The sequence below is a fragment of the Python bivittatus genome, unplaced genomic scaffold (genome assembly GCF_059951505.1).
Source record: "Python bivittatus isolate LINGU-HERP-01145 unplaced genomic scaffold, Pbiv_v1 ctg000120_np1212, whole genome shotgun sequence".
Classification (NCBI taxonomy): domain Eukaryota; kingdom Metazoa; phylum Chordata; class Lepidosauria; order Squamata; family Pythonidae; genus Python; species Python bivittatus.
Window position 1 is genome coordinate 7,333,235 of NW_028277037.1, and position 17,047 is coordinate 7,350,281.

At 37.6% G+C, this 17,047-nt stretch overlaps 1 protein-coding gene across 13 annotated transcripts in view; it reads left to right on the plus strand.

The window, feature by feature from the left end:
- MAGI2 (membrane associated guanylate kinase, WW and PDZ domain containing 2) overlaps positions 1 to 17,047 on the plus strand; it is a 659,127-nt gene that overhangs the window by 564,762 nt on the left and 77,318 nt on the right. For 9 of the 13 annotated variants that reach the window (XM_088134918.1, XM_088134917.1, XM_088134925.1 and 6 more), the window contains 3 exons: positions 2,104 to 2,293; positions 9,099 to 9,140; positions 12,605 to 12,696. In XM_088134918.1, the coding sequence (XP_087991044.1) occupies positions 2,104 to 2,293; positions 9,099 to 9,140; positions 12,605 to 12,696 (324 nt within the window). The remainder of the gene's footprint in view (positions 1 to 2,103; positions 2,294 to 9,098; positions 9,141 to 12,604; positions 12,697 to 17,047) is intronic. The other 4 variants (XM_088134920.1, XM_088134928.1, XM_088134919.1 and 1 more) reach the window with 3 other exon arrangements.

The window sequence follows — 17,047 nt, forward strand, 5'->3', positions numbered from 1 at the left end:
TTCCTAAGTTAGTTTCTTGGATGGACTTAAACCATGCTTGTCTGATCATTGCCTTGATAACGGAACTTCCCACTGTCCTTCAAGGCCATTCCTTATTCTCTCTACAGTTTAGGAATCAGCACCAAATTATTGCAGAAATTATATGGGTATATAGGTGTGGTGACTATTGTTCCCTTGATAGCCAGCAGAAGACACATGCTGTGCTGACTTGGAATCTACTTTTCCATGAGGAGACATGGCTATTTGGCACATGTTTTATTTATAAATTTACAGGCAAAGACCAATTAAAACACTCTGTATGTGTGTGTATATTAGGACTGAGGTAAACATTCTCTAAAATATAATTTGGGAGTTTGGATTTATCAATATGTATATCTTTGGCTCTGTATATCATGATCTGAACCAAATTGCTTGACTTCAGAATTAGCTTGCTTCAAACCCCTCATTGAAAGCCAATTTGGTCTACTGGTTAAAGGCACTGGATTAGAAACTGAATTCCACGTGTACCTTAGGTATGAAGCTAGCTGTGTGACTTTGGGTCAGTCCCTCTCTCTCAGCCTTAGGAAGAAGGCAAGGGCAAACCACTTCCAAAAAAACTGGAGGGACTTTGGACAAGTCACAAAAAAAAAAGTCACAAGGAGACACAACTGACTAGAAGGCACCAAATAAGTAAAGAATTGCCTATCGGTATTAATGCTCAGCTCATAGGCCACAAGAAGTAAGATCACGCTCTAGCTTTCTTCCAAGAAGACTTGAATTTGTCTGTGAGAACAAGCTGAACTAAATAACTGCTCCCAAAATTTAATTTCAGCCGGTATCTCAGGACACAGATTTGCACGCAAGCAGCTATAGAAAGAGATCCTAGTTCAAATTTCAATATACCTTTTGAGATGAATGGGAGAGCATGATGAGTGATTCCCATAAATCCAGACTGAATTATTTTTAGGGATATTATACCTTTATAAGAGGAGAATTGTGCATCATAGAATAGAAGTGATATTACCTTAGCTCTAAATTTAATTGCCACCGGGACAGAATGGCAGCCTTTATGTTACCTTGCTCCATTTCTTAGGATATGATACATCTCTACTGTGACCCTAGGAAAAATATTAAAAATAATGTTTTCTACATATATTATACATTTTTTTTTTATTTATTATTAAATTTGTATGCCGCCCATCTCCCCCAATGGGTGACTCTGGGTGGCTCACAATTAAAATCAAAAACCCATAAACAATTAAAAATACCCCATGAATAATTAAAATTAATTAATCCATTAAACTCAATTGTAAAAAAAAAAAAACCCCTATACATAAATACTAAAAACATTCAATTTGACGAGGGGGCAAAGTTAATCACCCCACAAGCCACCAGGATTTCACACCTTTCTTGAAGGCCATGAGAGTGGGGGCACACCGCACCTCGGGAGGTAGGTTGTTCCACAGAGCAGGGGCCACAGCAGAAAAGGCCCTCTTCCTAGATCCCACCAGACAAAATTCCTTGACTGGTGGGGTCTGCAACATGCCCCTTCTGCCGGCCCAAGTGGGGTGGGCTGATATAACGGGCGAGACGGGTCCTCAGATAACCTGGTCCTGTGCCATAAAGGACTTTAAAGGTGATAACCAACACCTTGAATTGGACCTGGAAGCAGACCAGCAGCCAATGCAGCTCATGTAACAGTGGTGTTATATGTGCCCCCCTAGGGGCATTCAGAACTGTCCGCACCGCCGCATTCTGCACCAGCTATAGCTTCCGGATACTCTTCAAGGGTAGCCCCATTACTGCAAGTGCATTGCAGCAATCCAGCCAGGAGGTGACCAGGGCATGAGTGACCATACGGAGGGCCTCCTGATCGAGGAACGGGCGTAACTGCCACACAACACGGCATGTTGTGTATATGTTATGTTGTATAAAATACACGTTACGGTATTGTTGATTATTTACAAATGCCTAGGATGGCAGTCCTGTATATAAGATCTAGTGTTGAGTAGAAATGTTCAGAATGATGTTGTAAAACAAGATAGTGTAACCTGGTGAAAAAAGAAAAAGCTATGAATTTTGTCTGCAGGGTCTCAAGGTATTGTTTTCTTATATTTATTACAGATGATGGAAAAATGGGAGAATCAAGGCAGTCCACAGACAAGTTTATCTGCTCCAGCTGTGCCACAGAATATTCCCTTTCCACCCACCCTTCACAGGAGTTCTTTCCCCGACTCAACAGAGGCCTTTGACCCAAGAAAGCCTGACCCATACGAGCTGTATGAGAAATCACGAGCTATTTATGAAAGTAGGCGTAAGTGAAAGCCACGGTCCACCTTTGCAGAGCCCTTGAAACTTTAAATTGGCCCAACGGAATTGATTATTATAACTAAATGTAAAGCAGATAACAAATTTATTTGTTATGGATATTAGGGGGAAAAAAACCTTCATGCATTTGCCTTAAATTTGCTGAAGGCACCCCAGATGATTAGGTTCAGCAGAAACAGATGGGGAATGATAGAACAGCCACGTCTGCTGCTAGGTAATGTTAATCATTTGCAACCATGTAAATTGGCCTTTTGTGGAGACTGCCTGCTTTGAATCCCCACTCAGCAGTTAAATCAAATCAGTCTTTATTATGGTCACAGACCATCATAAACCAGTGAATGTCGAGCTAATTTCACAATGCAGGTTCCCTTTGCTTTATTTACATATAATTTTTGGTGTTTTTTTGTAATGCAGTCACAATGTTCAGTTGAAAATTATACCATATCTTTAGATTAATGTTATGAAACGTCTTTCCATCTAGCCTGTCATATATACAGTTTCACATTTCTGAGAGACTGAAAGCAAAGGGGAGGTGGTGAAGTGTTGGGCATATAAAGAGGGCTTTGAGGGCAACCTGTGGTAGAAACCACAGGAGAGGAGCAGTTGTTAATATGGCTTGGCTTCAGTCATGGTTACTGCCCATGTACAGATTTCACACTAAGCATAGAAAAGGAAACCACAGACCCTTGTTAGTAGGAGGGTGCAAAATCTTTTCTCAAGAAATGTTTGGGCCCTCAAATGGGCTGATTCAGGCTTACGGTGTGCCATTCTCATCCCAGAAGAAGCCATTATGGGTCTAGCCTCAAAACAGACCAATCTTTTTTACTCTTCTGGTTAAATCTGACTGCAGACAGAGCCAACAAATGAAAGTACCCCATTGTACAAACCTAGGTATGATGTGGTTACACTTAACTATGACTTAGGAAACTGGGCAATTTGACTGTGGCTTTAAACCCTGCCTCATGGCATAGCCTAAGGAAATAAACGGGAGTCTGAAAATGGAACAGATGCTTCTGATCTTCTCAACTGCATTGGAGGAGGATTGGGAATCAAAAATGGCAGTGCTATGTTTGGTGTATCTCAGATCCTGAGACTTCTGGGCCTGCCGCTTCAAAGGGAATACCCAATAGGGCTATGTCATGCCTTCAAAAGCATTACTTCTTAAAGCTTGGTAGCTCCAATGAAGTATCTTTCTTCATGAATTTTTGGCATGGTTTGCAAAGCTGCTTGAAAAACTGTTCCAAGCTAAACTTGTCCCGAGTTATTTCCTAGTGACAAAGAGCTGTGAGAAATGAAAAGGGGCCCTGTAACTGGCAAGGTTCTTTTTGCAACTCATTAACTTTGCTAAAGAGAGACTTGGATTGATCGAACACTTTAAAGTTGGTCTCTTCCCATTCTATGATTCTGTTTCTATGATTCAGCAGGAAGGTTGCTTGGAGATACCTCAGAAGTGATCTTATAAAGTTGGAGGTCATGTAGGCATTCCAGAAAGCAACATTATTTAAGAACAGACTTGAATCCAGCTGCTGCATGTAAAAATAATTGACCAGGAACACCTGCAAATTAAATTTCTGAGTTTCTTATGCTGTACAGTGTAGTAAACAAAACCTAGGTCTCCTGCTGGTCCACTCGCAACATTACCAATACCTTTTAGAAAACATTATGGAGGAGGGAGTAGAAAATTACCTTTGAAATATTGTTTTGCCAACAAAAGGTTGAGCACAATGACAATAAGAGCAAACAGACATGCATAACTGAGAATTCTATATTAGGTTCTGTGTGTTCTGTGTAATATTAATTTGGGCAGTAATGAGCTACCAATTATGTTCTGCTTTTAAAGAGTGTAATTGCTGTAGCTGCTGAAATGCAGGGAATCATCATTTATGTAGTAAAAGAGGCATCCATAAAACATACTAATCAAACACTAATGCAAACAAATAACTTACTCTGAAAAGTACTGTCTTCTCACATTGCCACAGTGTCAGCTCCAATGCTCAGCGCATATCCCATTTTGTCTTTAACATGTGCATGTGACTCCTTGAAGGCCTTGAATAAGATCTCCAAATGATTAACTACAACATTACATTTGTGCCAGCATGACAGAAGAATAATAGCCATTAGGCCACAAAAGAGTTGGGTTCTGCCACACTTTCCTAACAGAACTAGCACACAAAACAGTTGAATAAGTTAACTGAGTGCCTAAACTTTTACAGTAGTTCTTTTCCTCAGTATCAGTTACTTTTATTGGGGAAATCATAGTCTTTAAGGCCATTCCACACCTTCCATCAGGCACATATGTCCCTGTAAATCGACCAACAGTAGTCTCCTCACAGGTAGCAACAACTGAGCAACTGAGTTCAGCATATTTAATTGACAGAACTCATGATCTTAACAACTTATCCTACTTCCATTTACAATCTTTGTGTCATTCCAGAATCCACTCCAGACCTGATCTCATGCCTTCATCTATGTTTACAATTTGAGCCTATTTGCTTCCCTACAACTGCTATGTTTTTGCAATGATAATATTTTCTCTTCTGTGGAGCTTCTGGGTGATCCATTCTCCCATTTGCAGGAATTCAAATCTCACTGTGCCTCCTGCTTCAGTCTCCTTAGAAGTTATTTCAAGGAGAAATGTGACTTGGTGGCTTTTTAGCCACCAAGACAGATGAGAGAGTAAGAGGGGCAAAGAGAGAGAGAGAGAAATTAAACCAGACAAATGAACACAGCATTTACAAGATTGTAATAAAGAGGAGGCACAAGGTATTGTTTTATTCTCTTTTGTGAGGGAATTTCTGTCACTGTAGGATTTGCAGCAGTTCAAAACAGGAATTTCTGCTCCTTGTTTTCTGCATTTTGAGACTGGCATAAGCAAAAACAATGGACTTCAAAGTGGTTTTGAGGAAGTGAGGAGTAGAAGTGCTGACCTAGAAGTGCCCTATTTACTGATGTTGACTTCTAAGCTTATAGACTTCCCTCATGAAGGCAGAGTAAGGAACTTATTTTGTGAAATGGGATGTAATTCTTGTAACAGTGAGGAACAACTATGGATGGTAGCATTTCATCAGAACCTTCTAATTTAACCCAAAAATCACATATGGAATATAAAGTTGTCAGAAAGACAGGCATCTGTAAAAGCCACAATGATGTCCAAAAAAAAATGTGCATGAAGATGTCATTGCACAAATGGTGCTATTATGTAATGACATCTGACTCAAACACATAAGTTACATCATTTTGATTTTAATGTCATCACATCTATATCAACTAGTCCACCCATTTAATATAGACGTTTCTGATGTAAAACTTACTTATAATGCTTCTTTAATAGGACAATAATTTCATGTATTATTTTATGACCTTTTAAATATACTAGAACAGTGATAGAATTATACCAGTTGCCTGTGATTTGCTGTGCCCTCAATGTGCGTGAATAATTTGACCAAACTGGGAGCCCACCAATCAATATTGTCCAGCAATAGTTCTAAAATTAAATTGCCCCCAGAAACTTTACATTTTTTAAGCTGAGAAGTATGTTTCATAGACTCAGAGGGAGACACAGAAGCACAGATAATAGTGTCTTCAAGGCTGATATCTGATGCCTGTAAATAATATTATCAATGAAAAATATTCAAACCTTACCTAACAAAAGGACTTTTGGGGAAATCAGTTGAATAAAATGCCAGATTGCAGACTTTTTTTTCTCTCCATAATTCTGGGGAGCTTCTGTTCAGATGGTTTATTTTGCCTTTCACTGAAGATTTCTATAGAGACCCACTAATACTTCAGTATCAGGCTGCACAAGAACATCTAAATAGCATTCTGCCTGTTGCTGCAGGTTGTCACTGCTCCCTACAAGAAGGAAAAATACCAGCCACCAGGTTGCTGCAGTGTTTAGGTCCTGGAGTAGGTCTGGAGAGACTCTAATTTTAAATCTATTCTTAAATGTAACAATTCACTTGATGCCAACCATTCTCTCTATCCGTTCTGCATCACAGAGGTGTTCTGAGGAGAACATGCATGTTTCTTTGAAAACCTGGAAGAAAGCTAGCTTATAAATCTAACAAGTACATGAATATGTATACATGCCAGGATAGAACTGGATGCGAGATAAACAAGTAGAATCAGGAACTGCCTGCTAAGGAACCTTTATTAGCGCATTATCAAATGTTGGTCCTTGACAAGGTGTGATGTTTCAGTTGCATTGACTTTGAGCAGAGACGTTGAGTCAGTTTCTATGAAGGCTTTCCTGAAGCTGCCCTTTAGATGTGTGGACTTCACCTTCCAGAATGCTCAGTGGTGGCCATGCTGGCTGGGGAATTCTGGAAACTGAAGTTCACCTAACTGGAGCCTGCTAGGTTGGTAATGGTTGAGCTATGAATGACAGTATCGTCCATGTATGTTCAGAAAAAAAAATGTGCTAATTTTTAAATGTTTGGAGCTGTCTTTTCTTCAAAGTGTGGTTCCTTTAATTTACGTTCACTCTGAATAACTATATTCCAAACTTGTCAACTTTTAAAAGTGTAAAACAAAGGACAATGTTCTTTTTCAAACCATGTGTGCAGGGTTTCTCTAAATATTGCTTTGAAGTAGCATAATTTTTGTGTCCCATTTTCTACCCATAATCACACCAAACGCACACACACACAAATATATTTAATTTCTTTTTCTCTCTCTCTCTCCAGATATGATACAGGAGGATGCTTACATCTTATGAATACAAATTATCCCTCTAACATCATATAGAATAAATATCAGATAGAGGGGGGAGAAAAGCTTTAAGTCAGACATTTTCCCAGTACTCCTCATCTTGGCGGGAGAGTTACTCATTGTGACAAAATATTTTTGTTGATTATAGGATCTGACAATAAATCCAAAAGCATTTTCAGATGTGATTATAGAAATATCAACACTAGAGAAAGTGCTGTGGATGTGAAATCATTATGATTGCTGGCAAGGAAACCCCAGAGGAGTTATGCTAATGGAAAGTGTCAGTTGTACAGTTGATAGCTGTATTAAGGGTGCCACAATCTATTCCTCTTAAAATATCTAATTTTTTTAAAAGCAAGAGTCTTTACTCACCTTTAGAAATGTAGAGATTTGGGGGTCACTTTGCCTTAGGAAACAGAGAGAGAGAAAGTGGGGGGTTTCTAACCTTACATTCTACTCTATTCCTTTCTTTACCGTTCTCTTTCATTCCTGTATCGGTTTACAAAGTTCATATGTGTCTTTCTGCACATTCTAACATACGTTGTGTAAGTTATACAATGTACGCACTTTAACAATCTCATTTTTCAAATGCAGTTTACGGTGTGCCGTTTCCTAATGCATGTACTTGACATTTAAAAAAAAATTATGAACAGCATTGCAAAATTTGGAAAGTGTGAATATTGATACCTAACTGGGATGAGGTTAAGGAGTCAGGTAATGCAAATTAAGTCATATCTGGGTCAGATTTTGTATGAATGGGTGTAGGCAGTAACATATACGTGTTAAATGGTAGTTTTGTGGCTTTAAATGCATATCTATTATGCTGGCAGAGTATCTTCTGTTTGCTCCAAGCCATGGTTTCTATAAACGTTGGTTGTTACCAGAAGTGTGCCGATAATCTCAGATGCTGTGTCCTATTACCACTAGGGCATTTTTGAACTGAATCTCACACAGTGGTTCTGAGTGCTTCATTGCCTGGGCAAACAAACCAAAAAATGTCTATCCATTACAACAGCTAGGACAGTTTGTTAAGTTAAAGGTTCATATTTTTTTACATTTTTTACTGAAATCTTTTATGGATTTTATTAGTCTTGGTAAGCCAGTTTGTGTTTTTGATGTGAAGGGATTCTCCCCAACGTATTCATCCTTTTGGTCAAGTTAGCAAGAAACTGTACTATACAATGCTCCTCTGCATTATCTTTTAAGTCAGTGTTGTCCAAACTTGGCCACTTTAAGATGAGTGGACTTCAACTCCCAGAATTCCCCAGCCAGCATGGCTGGCTGGGGAATTCTGGGAGTTGAAGTCCACTCATCTTAAAGTGGCCAAGTTTGGACAACACTGTTTTAAGTGGATTTCCAGTTGTTTCCTTTTTAATCTCCTTTAAGCTTGCCAGGTTTTGCACACAAGGTTTAGATGCCCTGATCTTAGTGCCTATCTACCTAATTCCACTGTTGTCTATCTAATTTAGGATTATTTAGTTATTTTTAATAAAGGCAGGATCAGACAAGAGTTGGGACTGCCAAGCTGATGTCAAAAACACCACAGGCTTCCTAATGAGGAATGCCTCTATGGCTATTAGTATTTTAGTTTGTCTAAATATAGGAATCAAGAATCAGCCAAAGTCATAAATTGTTCAGGGACAGAACTTCCAGCCTTTAAAATCTGCTCCATGTCTAAGAGAAATCAATATGATGAATAACCATCAATCAGTTCCTCCTATGGAAATTCAAGTTTACTTACTTAACCAAAGTTGAAGGCTAACACTGGAAAACAGAAAGTAGTTTTTAAAAGTAGTAATGACCCAAACCTCAGTGTAATATCAATGGAAGATCACTATCATTTACTTAACAATACTTCTTTACCTATTTTTTAAAAAGAATGTATTATTTATTTATTCTTTATTTAGAGACAGATAAACAATTTTTCATTCTCCTATTGGATAGAGAAGCATGAGAAGTGAAATCTATTTATTCCAAAGTACAAAATTAAACATTTAGTGCCAAGGCAGACAGTAATACTTTATCTTTCAATGTCTGGAGAAGTGTCTATTTTGCCTTTAACTCCATGTTTTCTTATTCAGAACAAGGGCCACCCAGGACGGGTGTTCGAATGGATTCCTCGGGCAAGTATTATTTTGCCTTCATTGTGCTACACATCCTTCAATCTCCATTTTATGTTAGTGGTGTACTTTTTTAAATCATGGCTTAGAGCCAGGGTCAATCATGAGTGTCCAGTTACCATCCTGTGTAATATAGTTTTTATGTTTTTGAACTTCACTAAGCCAAAAATGTCCGTTTAATCCTCATTTGTGAGAAGAAAAGAAGCAAATGTTTTTCTCTTTTCTTAAACCCTCAAGGAAGGTAGAGGTTTAACAAATCCTGTGTTCATTTTTACTACTACTACTACTACTACTATTACAACCACTACTTCTACTGCTTGGAAGGCAAGCCAGAGGATTACTATTGGTAATAAACCTTACTTGGACTCATACAATAATTTAGGCTAGTTTTTCTACAGAAATAAGGGAAACAATCAGTTTACTCCTGATTCTTATGCCATAAAGAATCTCTTGTGTAATAAAATTGTTGATAAATAAAATGCAGTCAGGTACTTTCCATTTTTTAACTAGTTATGTCTTTAAAAAAAACAGTCACATTAGAATTCTCTTTTTAAAATGAGCGCCGCGATAGATAGCCATTAAAATAATGTTCTGGAAAACTTTAAATTTACTTTAAAAAACTGACTAAGATAATACAAAATTTAAGACAGCGTGTCGTCACACACAACAGAACAACTTACACTCACTGCCCTGTTTTTACTGGCTTATTTTCAGTTATATTTAGCAACAGCAAAGCTTCCTCCAAAAAATACACTAACATTTATTGAATTGCTGCCTACATGCCAGGTTTTGCTACTATGACACGAACTCCCCAGAAATCCACATACTTAACCTAAGCCAAAAGGTTGACTTCAAGATTTTAGTTTTGGTTTTTTTCTGTCTGGAGCAGGTTCTTAAAAAAAAATTTTTTCCTGCACTGAATTTTTTCCCACATCTGTAAATGGCTTGGATTCAAATATTCCCTTTTCCTGATTCAAGATGATTTCCAAAAGAAATCTTGGTGGAAGGGAATATAGTGTCAGATCTGCTTTCCCAGGAATATTAGAACACTTAAATTGAGATTACACTTCCTCTCCTTTGGGATTGTCCCTTAGGCCAAGATAAAGAGTGAAATCAATATATTGTATACCATACAAAATACATTCTTTATCCAGAGAGCTTATTCTGCTAAGAGATCCTTTTCAGGGTGATTCAATAAGGAGAGGCATCCTTCTTTTTTATAATGCTCCCTATTTCTTTTCATTAAAATGCATACAAGATTCGAGTACAAAAATATATAGTGCCCTATTTCAAACTTCATTCTGTGCAAAAAGTTAATTCCCTGAAGCATTACCACATCCCATCTACAAAGCCTTAGCTTACAAAATGTCATTTCCTACATTTATCGGCAAAAAAGAAAAAAAAAACAGTTCAGATGCACAGTGGAAAAGTTCCACCTGAGAAAAAAAAACCACACCATACACTAAACCTGTTTTAGATCTTGCTGATAATGTATTAAGAATATGCTAAAATGTCCACCAAGCTAGAATTCATCATTCATCATTTTAGGATATTTTTAATTTTTAAGTATCTGTGGGGGTATCGCCTATTATGTTTTGTTGCAATCTCTCTCTCTCTCTGTCTTCGTTCCTTCCTTCCTTTCTTCCTTCCTCTTCTTTTATTATTCTACAGAATAATAGAATGTGATGAAATTGACATTCCGTAGCAATTGAAGGTTCCTTTTTAAAACTCCAGGTTGACTTCTAAAGTGTAGAGCACTAGATACCAATATCTGGAATACAAGTTGAGTCAAACATTTAGAAAATGTGTACCACTTAGGAATTACTGTCCCTGTTGTCTCTTGTCTGAGTATAGATTCATTAAACATTTCAACCAACTCGCCTATTAGTTCATCCGGCACATTCCACTATCATATTTACATGGAAACATGTTTTCAGCTGTCAAGTTTCAAAAAATGCCCCCAATTCACACTATTTGTCTTTCTCAATCCACCTAGGCACCAAGCTATTATAGCATGTATAGAATATGCTTGCCTGATTGTTTAGGGTGTATCATATTATTGTTTATTCCCCTATATTTGATTCTAATCCATTGCATTTTACTCAATTTTACTATTTCAATCCACTGCATTTTCGACCTATTTCCCAGGCTGCTATAGGCATGGAATTCATGTGTCTCATTATAGACAAAGTGACTGACCATATAATTTAAGGAATGTGACCTTCAACAACATTTAGAGAGGTTTTTATTTTTATTTTGGCTGTAGGTGTAATTTCTAGCTGGAGCTGTGTTTGGCTTTTTAGTATTAACTCATATTTAAATGCAAAGGTTTGCTGAATTTCTCAGTTTTCTAAATGTAGAGTACAATTATTATAATGTTGGAGTGTCTTAATGGTGGCCTTAAAGTGATTTAAATAAAATAGAAGAATGCATGAATAGATTCTGTAAAATATCAGTTACACCCATGATAATGTTGCAACTGCCACAATCCCAAGATAGACAATTGTTGATTTGGCGTGGAATACCCTTTTAAAAAACCTGCATATCAAGCCCATGATTGTATGTGATGTAACCGATTCATTCACATGAGAATGAATGTATATGGAAAGCTTTACACTGCAGCTTTTCTGAGAATATCTGAAATTAGAAAAGCTTTTTTTTTTAACTTCTGCTTTCCTGCTTGTAAATCTTTCCTGAAAAATCTATAGAGATTTCCCTTGGAAATTTTTCTGTAAGAGATTAGTCCTAAAGTGCTATAGCAATATTATGTATCAACTCTTACTGATCAAGTATAGGACAGTGGGATGTTGATTAGGCAGATAAAAGTTGGAATCCGATGATTTCTGGAGGTCCACAATGTTTGCAGTGCTGAAACAAATCAGTCCTACCGATGCGGGTATCAGAAATCATCCTGTTAGGAATGGTTTGCTAATTTCAAAGATTGAGGGTGTTCCAAGAAAGTCTAAAACATTTACAATCATAAATTTTGATATGGACGTATGGCCATTGTTGTATAAGGAGGAACTTTTATTTTCTGGTGTTTACTCTTCCCATAGTTAAAGAGCAAATATAAATGCCTTGAAGATTGCATCGGTTTTTGACACAGACACATTTACCCATATGCACTAACGCTGTGCTACTTCAAAAATTATTCAAAGAAAGTCCTTTGGAGCTTGCACAAGTGCAACCTGTCATTCATTCCTCAGAGCAGCAGGATCTTGTTTTTTTTAAGCTCACATACAAGCCAGAAATAACTTGGGTTGTTTAATAACCTAATTTAGTTTTACAGCACTGTTTACAGATAGCTTTACAGCATTGCTTCCTGCCAATCAATGTTCAACACACTGTCTCATGGTTTGCATTAACTCTGGTGGCGCTATCATATATCATTTACGGATCTCAATACTGTGCAGTTAAGTTTCCTTTGGGGGAAAATTGTATCTCAATGAACTATTATTTTGAACCAGGTTCAGATTACAAGGAGTTAGATGTTCATCTTCGGAGAATGGAATCTGGATTTGGCTTCAGAATTCTTGGAGGAGATGAACCAGGACAGCCAGTAAGTTAGTTCTTGACAACTTTATACTGTTGGCATCTGTATCTGTCAGAAATATATACTTTGGATAATGGCTGTAGCGGGATGGCATTTTTCCCCCTTGTTCAGATATTGAAAAAGGCAAGTCTCTTGAGTTATCAGCATCTCCATCTACAAGCTGTCATTGTGAATCAGTCTGTATTAAGCTACTAAGAGTGGCTCATTTTATTCTTGACATCTTTCCGTTGCTGATTTACAGACTCCTGCAAGATGTCCTCACGTAGTGAAGCCCTGGTTTAACAACAAAACAGTACAGTTGTATTTTAACTTTCTCAGGGAAAATGAATATCATGCTTTGCTACAAAACTATGAAAAATGTTTGCTGGAGAAATGTAATAATTTTGGGGTTTTGAGCTTTGTTTTAGCTCTCTGCTTATCATTCATTCTTGAAAACCATCAACATGTATCTTGAGACTGAACTGCATTCTGAAATTCATAAGGTAATGATTTGCAGTAATCATTCACCAATATTATGTAGCATCCAAATAAATGCTTCAATCAGTGTTATTTCAGTCATAGACCAGCATAGAATTAATAACATAACAATTACACTTAAATAGAAATAAAAATAAAAAGTCGTATCGATAGAATAAAATGGGGTAAAAATAAAATTATTAAGGTGAAACTACAGAGTAGAGCTATTAAAACACAAAAGAATCCTCTAAAATTACAATTAATTTTACAATGAATAATCTAAATACTAGAACAGAGAACTATAAAAGGCCATAAATAATACTAGAATTTATAAAACACTGTGAAAATGTAAACTACGCTAACTTATGTTAAGTCTAATACTTGCTGAAGCCCTGCTAGGATTTGTTGGGATTAAGACCATTATAGACAACCCGTAACCTGTTGGGTGATTGTTTCAGAGATATTTCCTTACCTAAACAGAGAAAAAGAATGACCACAGGTGGGCAAAAAAGCAGTGGGATCAGGAGCAACTTCCAACTTCCTGCCAGCTTCCCCATTGACTTTCCTTGTCAGCAATCACGGTCGAGTTTAGACTTCCTGCTGCCTTCCCCGTTCACTTGTGGGAAGCTGTCAGGGAGTATTGAAAATGACGATCACATGACCGTGGCTGACGACGGCAGCGCGGCAGTGTTGAAGCGACAACTGCATGGCGGTGCTGAAGCGGCCACAAATTTGCCAAATTTCATTCCTATAGGAGTCACAGGTCCTGGATTTTAGATGCATTCTGTAAGTTATCCCATTTAAACTACCTTGGTTCAAAAATTGTTGCCCAATGATGCACCATTTTGCCCATCTGAAGGTTACAATCAGACATGAGAGTTTTAGTAGTATATAGATGGTCCAACCAATTATAACAAAGAAATAGCAAAATAAAACATAGAGCAGTATGTGTATATTTAAAAGAAGAAGAGAAAGAGAGGGAGAGGAAGGAAGGAAGGAAGGAAGGAAGGAAGGAAGGAAGGAAGGAAGGAAGGAAGGAAGGAAGGAAGGAAGGAAGGAAGGAAGGAAGGAAGGAAGGAAGGAGGGGCAAATGAAAATGTTATGCTTCCTTTCCTTATAATATTTCTCTTGAATCTGTGACAGTTGTAAGAACCTAGGCTGTCAGAAATAGAAGAGGGCATATTATTTTATTCAGTGGTGGCAATCTTTGAATGTGTTTCTTGCCATTTAGAGTTCCAAATCAGTAATTTATAGAAAGGTATCAAGTGTTATCAAGTGCAAAGACAACATGAAACAACCATTTCTGGTTCTTCCTTTCTTTGCATTTACAGTTATATGCAAAAGTTTAGCCATTCCTGGCCAAATGTAAGTTTCAAGAATCTCTGTGTAAATAGAAGCTGCCTCAATCTCTACATGGTACAATGTCAAACACAATACCTTTCTGCAAATGTGAATGCATACTTACTATTTATGTGCAGTTTTTTGTAGAATCAGAGAAAAAGAAAAGTGCAGAAATTTGGAAATCCCTCTAGTCAGGTGTCTGTAACATTCCCTTTGGCAGAAATAACAGTTTCCAAACATTTCTTGTAGCTAGCTAAGAGTCTTTTAGTCTCACTTTTACATTTTTTCCCACTCTTCCTTACAGAAATCTACTAGCTCAGAAATATTCTAAGATCTCCATCCATGCACTACATATTTGAGATCTCCCCACAGATTTTTAATAATATTCAGGTCTGGGGATGATGAAGCCATTCCCAAACTTTTATCTTCTTTCTTCCAAGTACTTCATCACTGATAAGGAAATATGTTTTGTATTGTTGTATGGCTGAAATAGCAACCTCTTTTTGGCATTAATTTCTTCATTCAGTATGAGACATTAATTCTAGGATATTGTCAGCCCTCCAGGGTAAACCAAACTAAGAAACCAAAGTCATGCAGGCTAATACTACTTTTATTATAGAGCGATTGTAATATAATCTTGCAAATCTAAATGCACTTCTCCCCTCTCTCCCTTTATCTTTGTGAAAACTAGGAAGGATCTTGTCTTTACTTGGGTTACAGATCTGGCCTGGACTCAGATTTCTTTTATCTGTCTGTTCTCTTGGTTGCAACTCCTCTTCCTGTTCCTCAAGGTTATTCCTTCTTTCCATTACATATATATTGATATTTAGTTGAATCCATTCTTTCTTGTTCCCATCTACACATTATTTCCAGTGCCAGTAGCTGCTGTGCAACCCCAAAGCATAATAGAGTTACCCCTGTGCTTAATGGTTAGCAATGGTTCTCAAATGTTTCACCTGTTCTTTTCCAAATTGGTGACTGTGGCCATATACTTTAGTTTTTGTTTGAACATTTTGTCCCCCAATGTTTCAGGCTTATTGAAGTTTTCCATATTTTAGACTATGACTTTTGTGATGAGGTCAGAAAAAAAGTTTCCTTTAGACAACTCTTCCGCTTGTTATAGAAACCATGCCACATGGTGGACAACTACAAATGTCAGCCAACTTTTCAGCAAGTTGTTCGCAGTGATTTGTAGATTTTGTTTTGCCAATCTGGCCAGTTTGGGAGCAGTTCAAACAGACATTTTTCTTGGCCTTCCAGATCTTGCCTCGATTTCTACTATTCCAAGTAACTTCCATTTCCTAACAGTATTTCTCATAGCTGAAAGTGTTAACTGGAAGCATTTCAATTTTTTTTATAAACTGTAAGAGTGACTTTACTTTCAAATACTCAGGTGCTTAGATAACCTCATGCTTGTTGAAAGAACAAGTCACAATCGGAGAGGTTAGAAAGGGCAAATCAGCCCTTTGAGGTAGGCCAGGTCAAGAAACATGTACAGCAGAGATTCCAGAATGTTCTTCATTATAGTAAGGTAGAATAACAGAACCTGAAATCCTGTCCAAGTTTTTCTTTGCCCCATCTTATACTAAGCAAAATCAAAGTGGGGTGATTCTGAGTTTCTTTCTCAAGTTTCCCTGTATCTCAGGACAACGTAATCTCTTCTCTAACTTCTCTCTTAATAACTCACTCCTTCCTCTGGGGGGGGGGAGGAAGGAGTGAGTTATTAAGAGAGAAGTTGTAATAGGAAGAAGGAATAATCTTGAGGAACAGGAGGAAGAGTTGCTACCAAGAGAACAGACAGATAAAAGAAATCTGAGTCCAGGCCATCCAACAAGCATGAGGTTAACTAAGCACCCTTAACAGTTCTCTCATACCTTCCCCAAGGTTAGCTCCAGATTCCTTACTTATCACCATATTTGCTCACCAGTAGAATTATTTTCCCTGGACTAACTGTAATGTCAATCGCCTTTTTGACCTTATTAAAAACTTTACAACAGCTGCAATGAATCAACTGTCCAGATGTCTGCACAGGCCACATTCATTGTTTTCTTATTTTGAATCGGTAAACAATAGCACCTAAATAGCCTCCATTTGTGTTGAATGCAGCAAGATGTCATGTTTAACTCTGAAACCATGTAGAAGTTAGGTCACCTTCAGTTCACGAGGGATGCACTGAAAAATACAGTTAGCCCAGGAGTTAAACTTTTGCATCCATCTGTATTTGTATCTTCTAAAGCAGGAGTCATAGTCTTTCCTCATACCAGTTTCATGGTGAGGTGCATAAGCTGTCTCAACATGTGAGGTTGTGCATCCAATCCTGTCATCAGTTGTAGCCATTACTTTATGAAAAGAACAATTATAAATTTGTAAACCCTTGACCATTTGTAAATACTAAATTTTACAGGAAAAGTGATATCCGTTGTGAGGTGACCCAACACCACTACGCTAGATGGTGCCACTGACCTCTAGTTATTTTTAAAACTGCATGTTGGGAATCCAATGCCTGAAAAAGGTTGTTGAGCTCTGTTTCTGTGGGCCAGGACATGGAGCCTGTTTTCAT